The following is an 18,764-nucleotide window of genomic DNA, read 5'->3' on the forward strand; positions in this document are numbered from 1 at the left end:
AGACAAGCAGACCCAGATGGGCCGGGGGGTGGGGGGGGCAGAGATTCCTTTTCCTGTCCAGGCCTGAGCAGTGCAGGAAGGAAGCTGGCAGGACCTGAACTGGGAGCTGGGGGAAGAGAAAGAACTCACAAGGGGAAAGACTGAAGCCTGCTTTGGCCAGGACCCCCTGGGTTCCCTGTAAGCTGTGTACTTGGGCAACCATCCAGGAGAGATTCAAATGCCACCCAGTTGGTCAGAAGAGTGCTCAGGCTAGCAGCGTGTGTTTCTATGTTGGTGCTTGTCTGCACATGCCCTGGTGCATATAATTTATTCTACACATGGATGTGAAAAGAGGGAACATTGGCCTTGGGAGTCATTTTGTTCGGTATGCTGCATGGTTTGTGCCTGAAGAATAAAAGACGTGCCCTGCAGGTAGGGTCAGTCCAGCTCTGGAGCCTGGCCTCAATCCTCTCTGGGCTGGGCTGGGCTGGGCTGGGATGGCAGCCCAGCCACGTGCGGAAGTGTTTGCAAGACTGGGCGAAAGCGTGGAGTAATAGAGCTGCACACAGATGCCGAGCACAACCTGTGTGAGGGGAGCCTTGAGAGCATCTCAGCTAGAGAACAGCTCATCTAAGGGCAGATTTACACCTTGATTCCACTCCACTGGAACTCAGAAGCAATGCTGCCATTAGCTTCACGGGGAGCAGGAGCAGACCCTTGCAGGGATTCAATATTCCAGGCAATTTTACCGCTGCCCCCTTTCACTTGCTGCATGGCAGGCTCTTGAAGTGCCACCCCTCTCCATAGTAGGTTATCGTGTCAGGCAGGGTAACGTGGGTGCAGAGCAAAGACAGAGAATTCTAGACACTCCCAGAACATCCCAGCAGAGCCGTCATCATTTCAGGCCTGCAGCAGCCAGCAGGCTAAACAGACACTCACCCCGAGCGTGGAAAACTCCCACTTTGTCTGCATCCGACACGGAAATATGAAGAACCAACTTGTGGTCATTGAAGATTGCATCAGGGCCTTGAGTTCTCAAGATCATACAGGACATGTCCCGAAGGTCTGAGAGGAAGAGGAGACCAAGAGAAACAATTCAGGATTAATACAGTGGTTACTTTCATAGAATCCTAGGTCTCTTCCAGGCCTCAGGAGGTCACTGAGTCCAGCCCCCACCCAAAGCAGAACCAACCCCAACTAAATCACCCCAGCCAGGACTTTGTCAAGCCAGGACTTAAAAACCTCTAGGGATGGAGATTCTACCACCTCACCCGATAACACATTTTGGTGCTTCACCACCCTCCTGGTGAAAGATTTTCAGATTTGGATCACCAAGTCTCTGGAACCTAGCTTTCTTTCAACACGAAACACCCACGCCACTGTACATAAGAGGCCAAAACTTCAGCTTGTTTTTTAGTGTCCAGGGTATTTCTTGCATTCTGGCCTGACCTGGCTGGAATTTCAAACATTTTGCATCCTCCCAGAAGCAGCGATCCATTCCCATCCAGTACCTGCGTAAGATCGCACACAGAAATCCATGTTGTCCATATCAGAAGATTTTGGGTCGTCCCTATCACAGTTCACTAGCAGAACAGCGCCGTGCCCATCTGGACCCCATGTCCACTCTTTCTGCAGAGTTAAAATAGACAGGCTTGGTATTGAAAAGAGAACAAATCCAGACAGCTGGAACCCAATTCTTGTCACTATTACGGTAATAAAAGTTGAGAGGAGAGTCGTGAAAGAACTGCTTCCTGTTGCACAAGTTGCTATGGAAAAGATTTCCCCTCCCAGCTGTTCTCCACATTATCCATCCCCAGCTCAGAAATCTGAGCTTCCAGGTACCAGCCAAACACACAGGGCTGGGAGCCAGGTTCTGCTTATGCAACTGGGTGCAAAACTGCCACCCCATGACAACTTCTGTGATATCAGCTAATTTGCATCAGTTGAAACATCGTGGTTATGAGTTTTACTGTAATTAATTTAAATATCTGCATAAGACTCAGAATACTAACAATTTTCATCGTGGAAATGTCAAATGCTAACATCTCTCTCTCTCTCTCTCTCTCTCTCACACACACACACACTCCCTCCAAGATTGAAATTTAAAAAAAAAAAAAAAAAAAAAAAAAAAAATCCACTGACGGTTGTCTACACAGGAACACTCAGGAAAGAATCACCCACATAAATTGATGGCATGATTTTTAAATGGATTAGTTAAAATGCATTAAATTCCCCTTTGTGGTTTTATCCAGAATTAAAATTAACTAATTCAGTTTATCAGAGGGATAGCCGTTAGTCTCTATCTTCAAAAAAGTCCTGTGGCACCTTGTACACTAACGTGTTTTGGAACTTAAACTTTCATGGGCAAAGACCAGCTCCATCAGAAAGTTTGTGCTCCAAAATATCTGTTAGTGTATAAGGTACCACAGGACTTGTTAATTCAGTTTAGTTTAGCTTCTAAAGTAAATTATTACATTGAACGAAGGCCACTGTAATTCTGAGGTTGTTCACATAGGGATTTAATGCAGTCTAACAAAGTCACTTAAAATTCACACCTTTAGTTAGCTCAGATTGATTTTTCTGAGAATCCCCATATAGACAAACCCTTAGCCTTGTAGCTCCTTTGATGCTCCCTGCAGGCCACCAGCTGGTGCTGCAGACCACAGTTCCCAGATGATCAGCTCAGAATTTCAGCCTGTTGGTCTCCCTTAGTCCATGGATCTAAAGATAAATCATACTCACCTTATCAGTTGTTTGCCTCTTCACCACCCCACTGCGAGTTGTATCAGCATCCAGGGAGATGTCTGCAATGGGACGAGAGCAGGAGTGAGGGTGGAGGGCATTGAGAACCACTCGCCCTCATTCTAGCCATGCGGGGGCTCTTCATACCAAAGAAGAGATGGAAGGATTTTCCCTTCAGCGCATGTGTGCTATTATAGGTTTCTCTACAGGTGTGCAGTGCTCACAGCGCTGAGGGCACAAGGCCTGACTGAGCTCAGCTCAGCAGGAAGAGCTACAAGACAATGGGTCTCTGTACGGGGTTCAGATCAGCCAACCTGTCCTACCAGCGGGGCTGCTTGAAAATTCTCCATCAGAATTGTCTAACAAAGTTAAAATAGTCACAAAACACGTTGGCTTTCCAGCAGAAAACGGATTTTTCTTCCCCATTGAGGAATAGTGTGCCTGAAAATGGAAATGTTTTGATGGGGGAAATGCTGCTGCGGTGTCTTATGGGACTTGTAGTCCCATGTCTTTTGTCCCCATTATCCCCGGCTGGACTACATCATGCAGGATGCACCATTGACAAGGACAGCCATAATGCACCAGCTCCTCTCCCCACAGGAGAGACGGTGGTACTTCATGGGAAATGTAATTTAACCTGGGATCCCAGAGAAGAGTGGAAGCACAAGACACCCAAACTGTAATTCCCATGAGTCAGTGTCGCAGCATTTTCAAATAGAAACACTTTCGCTTTTCAATTTCCACTCAAAAATAAAAAAGTTTCCATACCTCTTTTCTCCCCCACCACTCCCCACTTTTTGCCAATGTATCCAGAAACCATCACAGAAAACATGTCTTCCCAGCCAGTGAAGGGAGTGGCACTTTGGGGTTTAGTTTATTGAACAGATGGTTTCTTAGGTCCTACTTACCAACACAGGTAAGATAGAGCACGGATCTGTGTATGGGAGTCCCTCCATCTTGCCCATAGTATGAAATCCTAACCTGCAAAGACATCACCACATCAGCATCACTAATTACAAATCAGAGTAAAACAGATGCAGCTGGCGCGGGATTTGGAGGTTGGCACTGGCAGGCATGAAACCAGCGTGTGAGTCTTGAATGTGGTTTTCCACTTTAAGCTGGAAGCATCCAGGAGTGCTGTGCAAAGGACTTCATCATTAAGAGTCGTTATTGTAAGACAGAGGATGGTTGTGTGGTTTGGGACCTGAGACAGGACTCAGGCAGTCTGGACTTACCTCTGTATCCCACTCCCCCGTCTATGAAATGATGATTATACTCCCCTGATCTCACTATCTGTCTTCTCCATTTAGAACAGTAGTTCTCAACCTCGGACCCCAAGGGTCCTCAAACTGAGTCTAAGATTTCCAAAGGGGCTTGATAACCACTTAAAATTTGTAAGGGGTCTGAAAGCGGAAAAACAGTTGAACACCACTAATTTAGGCAGTTCTCTTGGCCAGGGATTGTCACTGTGTTTGCACATCACTCAGGACAGGGGCCTTGTAGGTGCTGCTTAATATAAATACTAATTCAGAGACAAGTCACATTGCTCCCTCATGGAAATGCGCAAGAGGATAATGAGTCTAAATCAAAACAACTCATCAGGTAATAAAAGCCAAAGGAACAGGTCCAAGCTGCCAAAAGGAAACAATTTTACAGCTAGGCTGTTCTCCCAGCCAGTCAGACAACTGAACTCCTGTATGACAAACCAAACACTTGTATGGCAATTAGTCACCATGTCAGCCTACAGCCACACTACCGCAGAAGATCAATCCCTCAGGGGCCATTTTCCATACTTCTGTTTTGTGCATGCGCAGAACGGCGCTTTCTGGGTCAAAGTCAATCCCAGAACTCGCCACGAGCAGCAAGATTAAAAGGAAGGTTTACAGGAGAAACACTCCCGTCGACCTTCTTCTGTCGAGACAGGCATACATTCAACTACTGACTAGCATAGCTAAAAAAGTGACATATCAGCAGCCAACTGCTATGTCTACGTCAGCGTTACAGGACTGCTTTCTTGTTTTGTGACGACACAGACTAACACAGCTACTTCTCTGTCACTATATCTAGTACAGACATAGACTTAGTCCATAGTTAGCTCCTGGAAGGATAACAATTTTATTAGGTAACGAACGAGCCCAGGCACATCTGTTAACCAACTTCAAAACACCATTTTACTTGGACCAGCTGAGGCTGTTAAGTAACAGCTGATTTTCTCTGTGCTAGTTTTACCTTGTCATGAAGGAAAGATGCACTGTTGGAGAGGTGGCGGGGGGGAACCACACACACACACACACACACACACACACACACACCTCACCTTATCATCATTTATGTCTTTGCTTGGTGCCTTCATAGTAACTACCACCTCCACCCCAGCATCCAGGGGCCATCTGGGCACACACGTTGGTACCTTGGCAACCTGAGGGTTGTGGACAATATAGACGTCAACATCTGGAGTGCCACTGACATCAAACGACACGGCGTCCTTCGGGGCTGATCTGAGGCAGAGGATGAACATTCCGTTACAGTGCTGCTCCGTACTTCAGCCCAGTGAAGATGCTATGGAGTCAGACGCGACACTGGTCACGCGATAGCTCCTATTCTAAGGTGAGGGAGTTGCACAGCCAAAGCAAAGACTGGGTGCAGTTAGGGTCACTCCTGGAAGCGCCCGCTGTAAAACTGCAGGAGTTCTTGCTCCACAATGGAGGAGACGTGCAGTAGGTGAGCAAAATTTATTCAGTATGGTGTATAGTGAAGATCTGGTGTCAAAAGCTACTCAACGGTTTACAGCAGCAGTTCTCAACCAAGGGTACACAACACTTTTCCAGGGGGTTCATCAACTCATCCAGGTATTTGTCTAGTTTTGCAGCAGGCTACAGGAAAAGTACCAGCATAGTCATTACAAACTAAAGTTGCATACAATGGGTTCTTTGTACTCTTCTATATACCTATACACTGAAATGTAAACAGTATTTCTGTTCCAATTGATTGTCTAGTTATATGGTTAAAACGAGAAAGTGAGCAATTGCAGTTATCGTGCACCGTGACACTTTTGTCTTTGTGTCCAATTTTATAAGCATGTGGTTATTAAGCGAGGTATAACTGGGGGTGGGGGAAGGCAGAAGAGAGGGGGCATCTGCCAGCCAACTCAGACTCCTGGAAGGGGTACAAACCTCTGGAAAGGTTGAGGCCCACTCACAGATTTACGATGCACAAAGTAGTCTTAATAGTTCTACAAAACCCAGGTACTGGAAGACACATCCGTGCTCAAAGTTAACTCTCTCCCCAGTTTAGATCAAGTTTTTTGATCCACAACTTGTGTGATAGAAATCAGCCAGTTCATGTACCCCCAAGGAAAGAATACTTAAGAGACTTTATCAATCAGCTGTGTGCCAGACATGACACTCTCCTGCAATAGCCAGAGAAAAACCTTACTAAATGACATTTAAATGATGTTTAAAGGTGTTTGGGGTCCATTCTATTCAATGAATGGTTTGAGTGTTGTTAACTGTTGGAATTGTATGTAATCTCTTGCTAGGGTGTAGATGGGAAGGAACCTTGGGAAGTGCTATGAACTTAAAGGAATTTAGTGAACAATATGGCCAGACAAGAATGCACTTTGGGGAAAAATATATATATAGCATCAAGTGATTTGTCTGGGGAACATCTGCAGTGAGATAACTGAAGGGGGGGAATTCACATTTAAGAAAAAAAGCCCTTTGAATTCTGCCTGAGGAGGAGACCGTTATCTTCTGATTCCCTGTTCCTGGAGTCTCAGGATCAAAGGCCCAAGCTGCATTTAAAGAACATGCCAAAAGGCACAAATGAAAAAAGGCATGTCGTTGGTGTTGAAACTTGGCAGAACTTGCCCAGGACCATCCCCAGTGAAGAGTGGTAAACTCTGAAGGGGTGTTACGATTTGAGAAGTCATAGTGCAGATGGAGAGGCAAAGAAGGAGAAATGAGTGGCAAAAAACTGCCCCACACCCCTCCAGCTACCAGTACCTGCCCCTTCTACACTAGGGCCAGCAGATCCAGAATCAGCCTGGTCCGCTGTCAGACTCACAAATAAGAGGGTGACAGGAAGACATCCTGCTCCTTACAAGATCTTTACCAAGCTTTCCTCAAACTACAATACCCACCTAAGAAAGTGAGGAAACAGATTGACAGAGCTAGACGGGTACCCAGAAGCCACCTGCTACAGGACAGGCCTCAAGGAAAACAAGAGAGCATCACATACAGCCCCCACCTAAGGCCTCTCCAATGCATCATCAGCGATCTGCAACCCATCCTGAGCAGCGATCCTTCACTCTCACAGACCTTGGGAGGCAGGCCTGTGCTCACCTACAGACAGCCTGCCAACCTTAAACAAATCCTCACCAGCCACTATAGATCACAAAAACAGTAACTCTAAACCTGGAACCAATCCCTGCAACAAACCTTGCTGCCAATTCTGTTCACATATCTACACCAGTGATATCAATCAAACCGCCAGGGACTCCTTTACCTGCACATCTACTAATATATGCCATCATGCGCCAGCAATGCCCCACTGCAATTTACATTGTTCAAACTGGACAGTCTCTACGTAAATGACTAAATGGACAGAAATCAAACCTCAGGAACAGTAATGTACAAAAACCTGTGGGAGAGCACTTCAATCTCCCTGGACACTCAGTAACAGATTTAAAAGTAGCAGTCCTAAAACAAAGACATTTCAAAAATCAAATGGAGAGAGAAATCTGTGAGCTGCAATTTATTTGCAAATTTGACTCCATCAACCAAGGATAAACAGAGACTGGGAGTGGCTGGCCTCTTACAAAAGCAGCTTCTCTGACCTAGGTGTTAACATCTCCACATTAGACTCTGACAATGGGCCATATCCCCCATCTTATCTGACTTGTTTTTTCCTCTTTTGATACATACTACTGATAATGGGTCTTTTCCACCCTGACAGAATAGACCTTGTCAGCTCTGGCCCTCCTTTTACTGGGACCCCACTCTTTAAACGCCCTCTGAAGCCACTCTCCCTCCCATGCATCTGATGAAGCGGGTCTTTGCCTACGAAAGCTTATGCTCCAAAATATCTGTTACTCTATAAGGCGCCACAGGACTTCTTGGTGTTCTCGAAGATACAGACTAACATGCTACCTCTCCGATACTTGCTCCTTACCAAGTGACTGCCAAGAGAGAGATTAGTTAAAGCCATGTCTGCACTATATCATTTACAGCATCAAAGCTATAAACACTTCTGGTGAAGGAGCTCTAAGCCAATTGGTAAGAGCTTAATAACTCCTGCCTTCGTGAGAGGCAGTCGCTCAATCAATAGGAGAAGCTCTTATGTTGCTGAAGATCGATTATTTGCATGCCTGAGGAATGTACGCTACACAGTGTAGTTCTAATATAGCCGTAGCCTGAGTGAATATGGTGGTGGCAATTCTGCACTAAGGCTGTCAGAAACTTTTAACTATAGCATGTGGTGGAGTTTGGAGGACTGCCTGAGACCACAACCCTTGCTGGAGTTGGAGGATGAAGTCTGGTAGGCTTATTAGCACATGTGCAGCATCTTTATTATTTTGATCCTAGAAGATTTACCCAGCATTGTGCAGATCCTTAATCAATGGTTTTCTCTGTCTAAATCATTGTGTGGGGGTAATGCTAGGGATGAGGAGGTTCAGTGGTCAGGCTGCCTTGAGGAGAAAGGACTAGCCCACCCTTTGTCACTGCAGCAGCTCGGGGCCAGATGAGAAGCACTTCTACATGGCCACTGCAACAAGCAGAGCTGGGCAAGGGGTACATGTCCCGTAGGTGGGGGGCAGATGTACAAACTCTCTCAAGTGTATAATAGATACTGTCCCTTTTTCCAACCCTGACCCTTGCTGCCCCCAATAGCTGTCCCAGTCCCCATCTCTGGTGCCTTGCTGCCACCATGGTCATTATACTGTATAACTGTCCCTGCTTTCCATATCCCCTGCTGCCTCCATGTGGTCATTATAGATCAGAGCCCTCCCTTTCCATTTTATAAGAAACAGTCCCATTCCAGGGGCATCCCATTTTCCTGGTACAGCCAAACCCTGACCTTGCTTTAAGTTATGATATGAGGAAGCCATACACCAAATTTGGTGGTCCTTAGCTCTTACAGTTTAAGAGGTGTTCTCGAACAGACAGAGAACCCATCTTAAATACATATAGTAGATGTTTTCTTGGTGTTGCTTTTACCTTAGGAATAAAAGGTGCTTCCCGAGGAAGGGTTGTAAGATAACTCGGGACTGTTGGCAGTTATGTTGCTTGTAGCCTTCCAAGAGCAAGCAAAGTGCAGGTGCTGGCTCACGTGGCCAGTCAGGCTTGGTGGGGTGTGGCAGGAAAACAAACAGCCTAAGAAAACCCCAGTCAGGAGAGAGTCTCTACACAAGAGAGACAGTGGCTGAGAAGCCTGGAGGGGGTGTCCCTGAGGGACCTCAGAGGGGGAACACAGGCACATTTGCCTTAACCTGCATCCTGTTCAATTCCCATTTCTCTGGATGCAGCTACAGCAGCGTCTCAAGCAGCTTGATGTTCAGCGAAAGCTCAGCACTGGAATTTACAGGGAGAGGTAATAAACCTGCCTGTAAACCTGGAGGACTTTGCATTTGTCCTTTCTGAATTTCATCCTGTTTACTTCAGCTCATTTGTAATTGGCCAGCAGCTCCTACTCTCGGTTCAATCCTTGACTGATGGTGTCAAATTTGCAAATGAATTGCAGTTTCTCTTTGGAGTCTGTTTTTGATTTTTTTGTTTTGTTTGGTTGTGTTTTTGTTTCAGGATGGCTACTTTTAAATCTGTTACTGAGTGTCCAGGGAGATTGAAGTGTTTTCCTATAGGTTTTTTTGAGGGTTACCATTCCTGATATCCGATTTGCATACATTGGCCAAACCCAATGGACATGGCAGTGGGGCATTGCTGGCACATGAGCCCATATTTTTAAACCCTCCTCTGGAACCCGCCCCCCACCTCATGCATCTGACAAAGCATGTCTTTGCCTACAAAAGCTTATGCTATAAAATATTTGTTAGCATAAAGGTGCTACAGGACTTCTTGTTGTTCAGAAAGTTACAGACCAGTCACCTTAATGTCACTTCCCAGAAAGTTATTGGAGCAAATACTTAGGCAATCATGTCGCAAACACCTAGAAGATAATATAGTATTGAGCAGTAGCAAAATTCATCAAGAACTAATCGCATCAAATTAGCCTAATAGTTTTCCTTAGGAGGCTAAAGAGCCTTGTGGATGGGGGATGCATGAGGAGCAGTTTAAATTTATTAAAGGCTTTGATTGTGTCTTCATGACTTGCTCAGAAACAAACTAGTGAAATGCAACCTAGATAGCGTTACTATAAACTGGGTGCATAATCAATAGAAAATCCTTCCCAGAGAGTAGTTCTTGGTGGTTCACAGCCAAACTGGAAGGGTCTGGTCAATATCTTGATCCATGATTTAGATACTAGCATAGAGAATACACACATGAAGTTTGTAGGTGTTGCAACTCCTCCTGCATGGTAAGTATCTTGGAGGATAGAATTAAAATTCAAAGTGATTTGGAGAAATGGGCTGCACTAAACAGGATGAACTTCAAAAAAGGACAAATGCAAAGTCCTCCAGGTTTATTACCTCTCCCTGCAAATTCCAGTGCCGAGCTTTGGCACCTGGGACACTGCTGTAGCTGCATCCAGAGAAGTGGGACTTGAACATGACACAGGTTAAGGCAAATGCACCTGTGTGCCCCCTCTGAGGTCCCTCAAGGGCACCCCCTCTGACACTTCTGTTTTTGAAGACACAGACTAACTCAGCTCCCCTCGGATACTTGTAATTTCCTGGGTTGTCCGATTGCCAACTGATATGAAGGGCCCAGGGCTCTGGTCACCGCTGTTCCTGCAGTAGTGGTGGTGGTTCCAGGGAGCCCCAGACCCTTTTGAACCACCAGCCCCAATGCCATTGGCTGTCCTGCAAAGTCAATCATCCAGCTGGATGCTTCCAGCTCCCTTGCTATCGACGACACTGGCATAGCCTGTCAGAATGGGCTCATCATTCAGAATCTACCTTTTCCGATAATTCCCATGAGTCCTGCTCCTCACCCTGTCTCTGTGGTCCTGGCAGCTGTGCAAACAAGAGCTCTTCGGAAACGTTAGTCACACCTCGCCAGCAGCTGACCCAGGAAAGCAGCTCTTGCCAAATGGGTGGAGTTAAGATTTCCTGTTCGGTTCAGTAAAGCGGAGAGAACAGGCTTTCCTGAGCCCACCTCCCTGCGGCTGGCAGGCCCCAGCCTGTGCTGCTTTTTGTCAGTGTGGGGTCAAGAAGGAGACAAGCATTCCAAAGGCCCCGTGCTCCCAGCACATCCTCCTCACCACAACAGGAAGTGCTGAATGGCCCCGTTCATTTGCGATCATCCACACAAGGGAACAACAGCCAGCAGCCCTCGCTAGTTCCCAGTGAGCAAGGGGTTAAATGCAGCTCAGCTTTCTGCTGGGCTGGGGCTGATGCCCAAGGCCCAGTGTAGGAAGGATGCTTTGGGAAGATCAGAGTCAGTCCCCAAAGCTCACAGGTCTGAGCTGAATCCCAGCTGGGAAGCTGTTTCCTTCACCTTTTTTAATAGGTTATCATAGCCCCTTGGAGCCCCACTCATGGAGTGGGACCTCATCACGCCAGGCACTGTACAGAACCCGAACAAAAACGAGAGTTGCTGCCCCAAGAGGCTCACAAACCAACAGGAGATACAGATGGGGAGTACTAGGAAATGCTGCGATGACACTAGTGGGTACAACAGCCCTGGTCTCAGCACAACTTCTACCTAACCATAGTCCTGTTTTCAGCCCGTGTCACAGCAAAGCGGAGTTTCAGGTGTGACTTCTTCCTTGTTAGAAGGGTTATCCCTGGAGGAAAAAGCCTGGCTAATTCTTGCAGTTGTTTCCTTCTGCCAATTCATGCTGCTGGCCTGGCAAAGAAGGTTGGTTCTGTGCCTAAGGCTCTGGATGGGGCTCCAGAGATGGCCAGACCTCTGCTTTTCCAGGTTACTGGCAGACAGCACCCGGGTACCAGCCAAGCATTAGTCACCAAACACAGAATGAACTTGAAATCACATTGCCAAAGCCTGGGACCGGTAAGAGGCTACAGACATAGATGGGTAAAAACGTTGGCAATCCCCATTCTACAGCAACAGCCCCAGATCCTGGGTATTATCTATTATTAAGCCTCATAAGAGCTGGGGCACATCAGAGAGGGGGAAACACCCAGGAAGGCCGTAAAGCCCAAACAGGGTGGTGAGGTGTTCAAGATTATGCTTAAATCTGGGCTCTGAAGGAGTAAGTGACTCACAAGGGTTGTGGGGAGAAGACCTGAGTGAGGCTGAGTAGGAGGAAGCCCAGGGAAGTAACAGCAAAATGTTGGACTCCGTAGACCTGGACTAGCACTTATAGGATCCCCAGGTGGGAACCCTGTGTTGTGGAAGGGCCTGGATTTCCCTACCAGACAGTGGTATGATGACACAGGCCAAACAAGGGGACAAGCATGACTGGAACCCCTGAGGTTAGGGTGTGCAGGGACCTGGGTGCACAGGCCCAGAGACTTGATATAACACCATTGAACTTCTGTTGGCGGGACATTGCCATTCCAGAAGGGGTGGACTAAATCATGACATGGCTAACAGCCCACTCATGGGAGGAGACAGACCACCAGAGAGGCCGTCAGCAGGAGAGGAACAGGAGTGCAACTCCCTTTGCAGGGCTCCAGTCTCGACTGGGCTCTCTAGTACTGACTATATGACGTGGTCAGCGACTAGACTGTGATTGGAGGCAGGATGAGAACGGGGAAGGAAAGCAAGAACTGACTGGTTCCCAGAGCAGGTGCATCACAGGCCACAATGGCTCAAGCTTCCTGTACACCACTCTACTGACCTATATCAGCACTGTCCTCAGGAGACCCTTCCTCAGAGCAAGAGAAGGTGGAGCTCAGTGACCGTGGGCCATTCAGTCCGTGGCCCTTTTACAGAGAAAGCTAACAAGAGTGCCTGTATTGGCAGATGCCCATCTTACTACAACTGTGATCAAGTCAAATAGTCCACCAAACAGCCATCAGAAGCGTAATGACCTCTGCAAAAAGAGGGTCTGTGGAGACTGAGCCCCACATCTTAACTCAAAGGCATCAGTCTCTGCTAAACGAACTAGAAGGGTAAGCCCTTTATGTAGTAACAAATATCAGAGAAGTAGCAGTGTTACTCTGTGTCTTCAAAAACAGCAAGAAGTCCTGTGGCACGTCACAAAGTGGGTCTTTGTCCACGAAAGCTTATGCTCCAAAATATGTTAGTCTATAAGGTGCCACAGGACTTCTTGTTGTTTATGTAGTAACAATAGAAGACTTTTATCCCCTATGGATTAGACTCCGAATGAAGACACACACAAAGCCAGCATGTGACAGATGCTAACAACTTCTAATCTTCTTTGACCTGGATTTGAAAGAGTGACTGTCAAGCTGTCTGGAGAAGCTCCAGAGCACGAGTGCTAATTCAGGGCAGCCTGTTAAGCAGGACACAGCGCAAGCTGGCAATAGCCAAGTATAGAACTCGCATCCAAGCAAGCGTGAACTCCTCAGGTACTAAAAACAGCCTTGTCACAGATAGTTGGACCCATCTTGTCACCCAGGTAAACCTGCCTTTGTGATGCCTGAGCCCTTAGAGGCCAAAAACTAAAATACCACAGCAACATTCAGTCCTGAAGGACAAATCATTTACCACAAGTCGATAGAGCAGGAGCTACAGAGCAATAGCTGCAAGCATTGCCTAGCCTATAACCAACGATGGGAAGCTCTATTAGCAAAGACGAAAGGAGTGTTTTACCCCTGTAAATACGATAAACATCCACACACCAGCAAACTCCTATCCGACAAGGCGACGGAAGCTGCAGGCAGACCTACCCGCCCCTACGCAAGGTTACCCATGCAGCCCAGGGCTCTGGCAGCAATTTAAAGGGCCCAGAGCAGCTCCCCCTTTTGCCCCCTCAGCAACCCTGGAGGCCCTTGCTGGTGTGGGTTAGCTTTCAAAGGGCCACTTTGGCAGTGGCCTGAGCTCTGGACCCCTTTGAACTGCTGTGGCAGCGCTGCTCCTGCTGTGCAGAGTGGGGAGGGGGCCCCAGGGCTGAGGTTCAGGCAGCAGAGAGAGCTGACTGGTCTTGGCCCTGCGCCATCAGGGGCATGGAGCTGGGCCACCCTCCCACCTTGCCCTGGGGCCCATGGCAACTGTTGACACCACTGACTGCAATTTAAAAAGCAGCAGCATCCAGGATTTCTCTCCATGTCATGTCAGTACCGTGATTTCAATTGCCCCAAGCGAAGGGAGCCAAAACGATTCGAGGTCTGGAGCATGACCTACAAGGAGAAGCAGAGGGATCTGGACTTACTTAGTTTGCAGAAGAGAAGACGTGAGGGGGGATTTGATAGCCACCTTCAGCTTCCTGCAGTGGGGCTCTAAAGAGGATGGAGAGAGGCTGTTCTCAGTAGTGACATGAGGAGCAAAGGTCTGAACTGATAGAGCAGGAGATGTAGGTAGGACAGTACGAAAAACTGTTTCCCCAGGAGGGTGATGAAGCACTGGAATGCGTTACCTAGAGAGGTGGTGGAATCGCCATCCTTAGAGGTGTTTAAGTCATGGCTCGACGAAGTCCTGGCTGGGATGATTTAATTGGGGTTGGTCCTGCTTTGGGCAGGGGGCTGGACTTGATGACCACCTGAGGCCCCTTACAGCCCTAGGATTCTACTAATTTAAAAGCAGCATGGCGCTCCCAGCCACTACGAAGGCAGTGGGGACCTCCAGGCCCTTTTAAGTCACCCAGACCTCTGGGCAACTGCCCCTCTGCTCCCTGCACTCTTTACTGTCAGAAGCCCAGGGAAGCCGCTGGAACGTGCAAGCTCGCCCAGTCCACGAGGGCTAACCCATGCCAAGCACTGCGGGTCTCTTGCTTATGCTTAGAAAGCTTTGCCCCTCAGAATCCAAGCATCATAAAGTCCCAGTCTCTTCTTGCCAGGGATTTTTATTCCCTTCCTGCAGAGTTCAGGCTGTTGGGTCAATTATTTCTCCTTTTCATGGGTGTGGGGCAAACAATCCACCAACTCTTTTGTCCTCTGATGTCTCACAGTCGTTTTTTTTTTTCCTAGTGTCCATAGAACTTCTTGTTTTGGGGCTGGGTTTCCAGCTTCAGAGTAAATGCTTACCTATTACCTCAGAGTGTGCGCCAGAGGCAGTAATTTACAAGCACTTTGTCAAGTCTAAACTCATTTTCGTCACTCTGATGCCTATTTTAACCACACAAATGCAGAAGTGAGCCAGGCTGTGCATTTGTCAGGGTTCAGGCAAGACCTAAGGGCCTTGGCGTGAGCTGGCACCTGGTCTGCCAGATCACAGTGACCTCAGGATGCAGGGCTTGGCAGCCCACCCCCAGAGCCAGCTTGAGGCAAAGGGCTGGCCTTAGAGCCCCACATGAGGTGGAGGAGCTGGGCAGGACCTCTGTTGAGACTGCAAGTGGCAGCAAAAAAGTTGCAAACAGACACTCAGTTGTTCAACTTCTGGCTTCCTGCCAGGCAACTGGTGTTTAATAATTGCTGCCTGAGGTGAAGATCTGGGATGACTCAGGTCACCTGCTCCCTGCTAATGAATAGTCACACCTGAAGACTAGTGTGATGGCCCATAGATCTGCTTCCCTAGATCCAGGAAACAATTGTAGGTGGGCCTTGTTCAGGGAAGCCTGGCCTTCTACAGCAGTTGCAGCTACAATTGTTCAAGGTTGCTGGAGGACAGGGGGCATTAAAGGATAACATAACAACAGGTGAGTCTGTCTACTGGAAGCTGAACCTGGAATGCTACATTCTGATCTCGCCCCACCTTCAATTCCAGGTCAAGCTTGGTAATTTCCCCTTAATTCCTATAGCCCTGGGTATCAAACCAGGGATAATTCCCCCTTCCTGCCCATCCCATAAGCCCTCTAGTAACAGGCAGCTCTGCTAGAGGTGCTGTAGAGTCAGAATTTTCCATTTCTGAAGAAGTGAGTCTGTCCCATGAAAGCTCATCACCTAATAATTTATTTTATTAGTCTTTAAAGTGCTACAGGACTGCTTGTTTGTTTTGTGGCTTCAGATTGTTTATCAAGTATTTGCATTACAGTAGCAAGCAGGGGCCCCAGTCTGGGATCGGTGCACCATTGTGCTAGGTGCTGTATATATGTATAGCAAGAGAGCCCCTATATGTACAATGCAAGGTGATGGTAACGTAGTTCTCAGGAAGAAGCCTCTTCTCCATCTCAGCTGCACAGTTCTGTGCAGCCCTATGTACCTTACCACCAGGAGGGAATCAAGAGTTCCCTTTGCAATGCCTGACTGTGCTGCAGCCTGCCTTGCAGTCCTGAGCAAGCCACTTAGCCACTCTGCCTCTGAACTTTCTCTTGTTCCCACAGCGTGTCAGTAAGCTTGCTCTCTCCAGACAGTCGGGAGCTTGGAGGAAGAAGCCCCATTACATCCCAGAGAGCTGGAGCAAAATCACCCCTCCCTGAATCTCAGCCAGCATGCCACTGCCGGGACCAATATGAAAAGCCCAACGCTCCCAGCACAGAGCAGGGCAGCCAAAAACCATTCAAGTTCTGCAGCCAAGCAGTTCATCACAAACAAAAACTCATGCAGGTACTGTGTGCAGAGTGCACCAAACAGAGCCTCAGCTGAGACACATCAGCCTGGCTCCATAGACCTTATGGCAGCCGTGCCACTTCACACCAGTGGAGGAGCTGGTCTTTGACACTGGCGCACATTGGGAGCCCAACAGAAATTACCACTTGTGGCTGCTAGCAGCCTAATACAGGGGCACTCAATAGCCAGACCCCACACCAAACCCAGACTGCCAAGTGCTTTTGGATGGATCCCAAAAATCTTTGTTATTAGCATTATGTTTATTTCTCTAGAGTCAGGACCTTACCTGTACTTCAACCAAGAAATTTAACAAAACAAAGCTAGTGAATAATTCTTAATTTACAACAACACATTTCTAGCTGAGCCTATGCCCAGTAATTTCTACCATTGTGGTGCCCCCTACCTTAGGCAGAGAAGAGGATCCATTTCAAGCTAACACCACTAAAAGATCCATACGATCCAAAGCAATCAGAGAAAGTTAGGCAGCTCAGGGAACTGCAAGCTATTAAAGCCCACACTTCTTACCCACATATGTCAATGGAGAGTTCTGTGCCCAGCACATACACAGCATTCGTGTGCTGCTGCGGGGACAGCCGTAGGGTTCTTTGCTGGGACATGATTATAGCCTTCGCTCCTGGGCTGCTCTGTTTACAGTGGATGAAGCAGCATGATGAGCTGAAAAGGCACGAGCCAAAAGTCCCACCCTCCTCTCTCTACTATGGGGTGTGATTAGCTGGATAAAATATAATCCCACCTCCAGGATCTCTGCTTGGTGATTGGAGGGGCAGGTGGTGAAGCAAGCAGAACTGTGCTTGCTGCAATCAGCTGTTTAGAGGTCAGCATTCAGCCCCAGCAAGAGGGGAGAGAACGGGAGACAGAGACCTGTAATCTTGGGGAAACAAATCATTATCTAACGGGCTGCTGATCTGCTCCAGGGCTGGGGGATGTACTGCATCCTTTCCCCAGGGCCTGCATGTCCACCCACTGTGGGGATCTTTTACATGCCTATGCACCAAGGAAACAGAAACTGCGGCTGTAAGAAGAGACAGTCTTAAAATACTTAACGTGGGAGTAAACTTGATCATTTGCTGCCATGGCGCTTACAGGGGAGTTTGTGTATGTTTTCATGCCTGTAATACTGCCTGTAAAGCTGCACCAACAATAGCTATTAGCAGTCCTGTAGAGCTTCCCATCTTTCAGCATTTACTAAACCCCAGTGCTCCAGGGAGGTAATTGTCTGAGTGCCATTATCCCTACTCTACAGGTTGAGAAACAGAGGCACAAAGAGGTTTAGGGCTACATTTCACGAGCTCAGTCTGAGCCACTTCATCTGAAGAATTTGGGGGCCCATGATCAGTCCATTAGTCTGTCAATTCCTCCTCTCTCTTGCACCTGAGATCTCAAATTAAGGCCAGTGTGGCTTGGTTTTCTTGCCTTCTCTTAGTTAAATTCTAAACTCTCCACAATAAAGGACATGTCTTATCTGCAGTTATAAAGCACCAGGTACTTCTACCATGCTATCTGCTATCTACTTCTACAGTACCAGGTACTTCTACAGGGCATGTGTGTGCTTCAATAATGTCTCACCTATGGCATTTGGAGGGACAGAGTGTGACTGATTTGTAACAAACTAAAAGAAGTTAGTATCTGAAGCGCTCTTTGCTTTATACTTTTATAGTTGGGAGTAACCTTCTCCAAAGCTATCATCTTGCAATCAGCAGTTGAGCTCTTACAGAATAATACCAGCAGCAGTTAATGAAGGTTGGCTTAATTGCTAGTGTTAATAATGCTCTCAGGAAAGACCTGGACCTTGTACAGCATTCTAGAAGACTGAACATAGGCTGCATAGGAAAAAGTTTTCAAAGGCGCCAGCATTTCTTCTGCTTCTATGTGTCCAAGACAATTTTGAAAATAGAGCCTAAGTCTCATTTTGGTTAATGGCTCTTGAGCTAGTGCCTACATAGCTTTAAGGATCTGGCCCATATGCATAAGCCACTTTTGAAAAGAGGACTTAGGCGCTTTCAAAACTTGTACCTATAGAGTGACCTCAGGCTCAGCTCTGATCTGCCACGCTCAAGGTCAGCTGGTTTGTCAAGATTTTCAGTCTTGGTACAATGATCTAGGGGATCAGTGACCATGTTCAGAGTCCAACTCCAGTGGCCACTTGCTGGGACACTAGCACATCCTCTGGCAGAATCCAGTTCTGACTTTGTTATTCAAACTGCAGGGGTAAACATAGGGCGGTGCACCCCAGTGTTCCCGGGGAGCTGGGCATGTGTGCAGCAGCTCAGGAGAGAGTCAGATGCTGCCCAGCTGATTAGCAGAGCCCACAGCTAGGTTTTTGGTTTCC

At 47.5% G+C, this 18,764-nt stretch overlaps 1 protein-coding gene across 5 annotated transcripts in view; it reads right to left on the reverse strand.

The window, feature by feature from the left end:
- LOC142025577 (protein-arginine deiminase type-3-like) overlaps positions 1-17,078 on the reverse strand; it is a 37,132-nt gene extending 20,054 nt beyond the window's left edge. Inside the window, exons 1-6 of one of the 5 annotated variants that reach the window (XM_075018043.1) lie at positions 16,940-17,072; positions 5,132-5,219; positions 3,630-3,702; positions 2,722-2,783; positions 1,491-1,608; positions 919-1,044 (exon numbers count right to left, since the gene is read on the reverse strand). In XM_075018043.1, the coding sequence (XP_074874144.1) occupies positions 919-1,044; positions 1,491-1,608; positions 2,722-2,783; positions 3,630-3,702; positions 5,132-5,219; positions 16,940-17,031 (559 nt within the window). In that variant the 5' untranslated portion in view covers positions 17,032-17,072. Of the gene's footprint in view, positions 1-918; positions 1,045-1,490; positions 1,609-2,721; positions 2,784-3,629; positions 3,703-5,038; positions 5,220-16,939 lie in introns of all 5 variants that reach the window. The other 4 variants (XM_075018042.1, XM_075018044.1, XM_075018045.1 and 1 more) reach the window with 4 other exon arrangements.
- Positions 17,079-18,764: the final 1,686 nt, after the last annotated feature.

This window comes from Carettochelys insculpta, chromosome 23 (assembly GCF_033958435.1).
Source record: "Carettochelys insculpta isolate YL-2023 chromosome 23, ASM3395843v1, whole genome shotgun sequence".
NCBI lineage: Eukaryota > Metazoa > Chordata > Testudines > Carettochelyidae > Carettochelys > Carettochelys insculpta.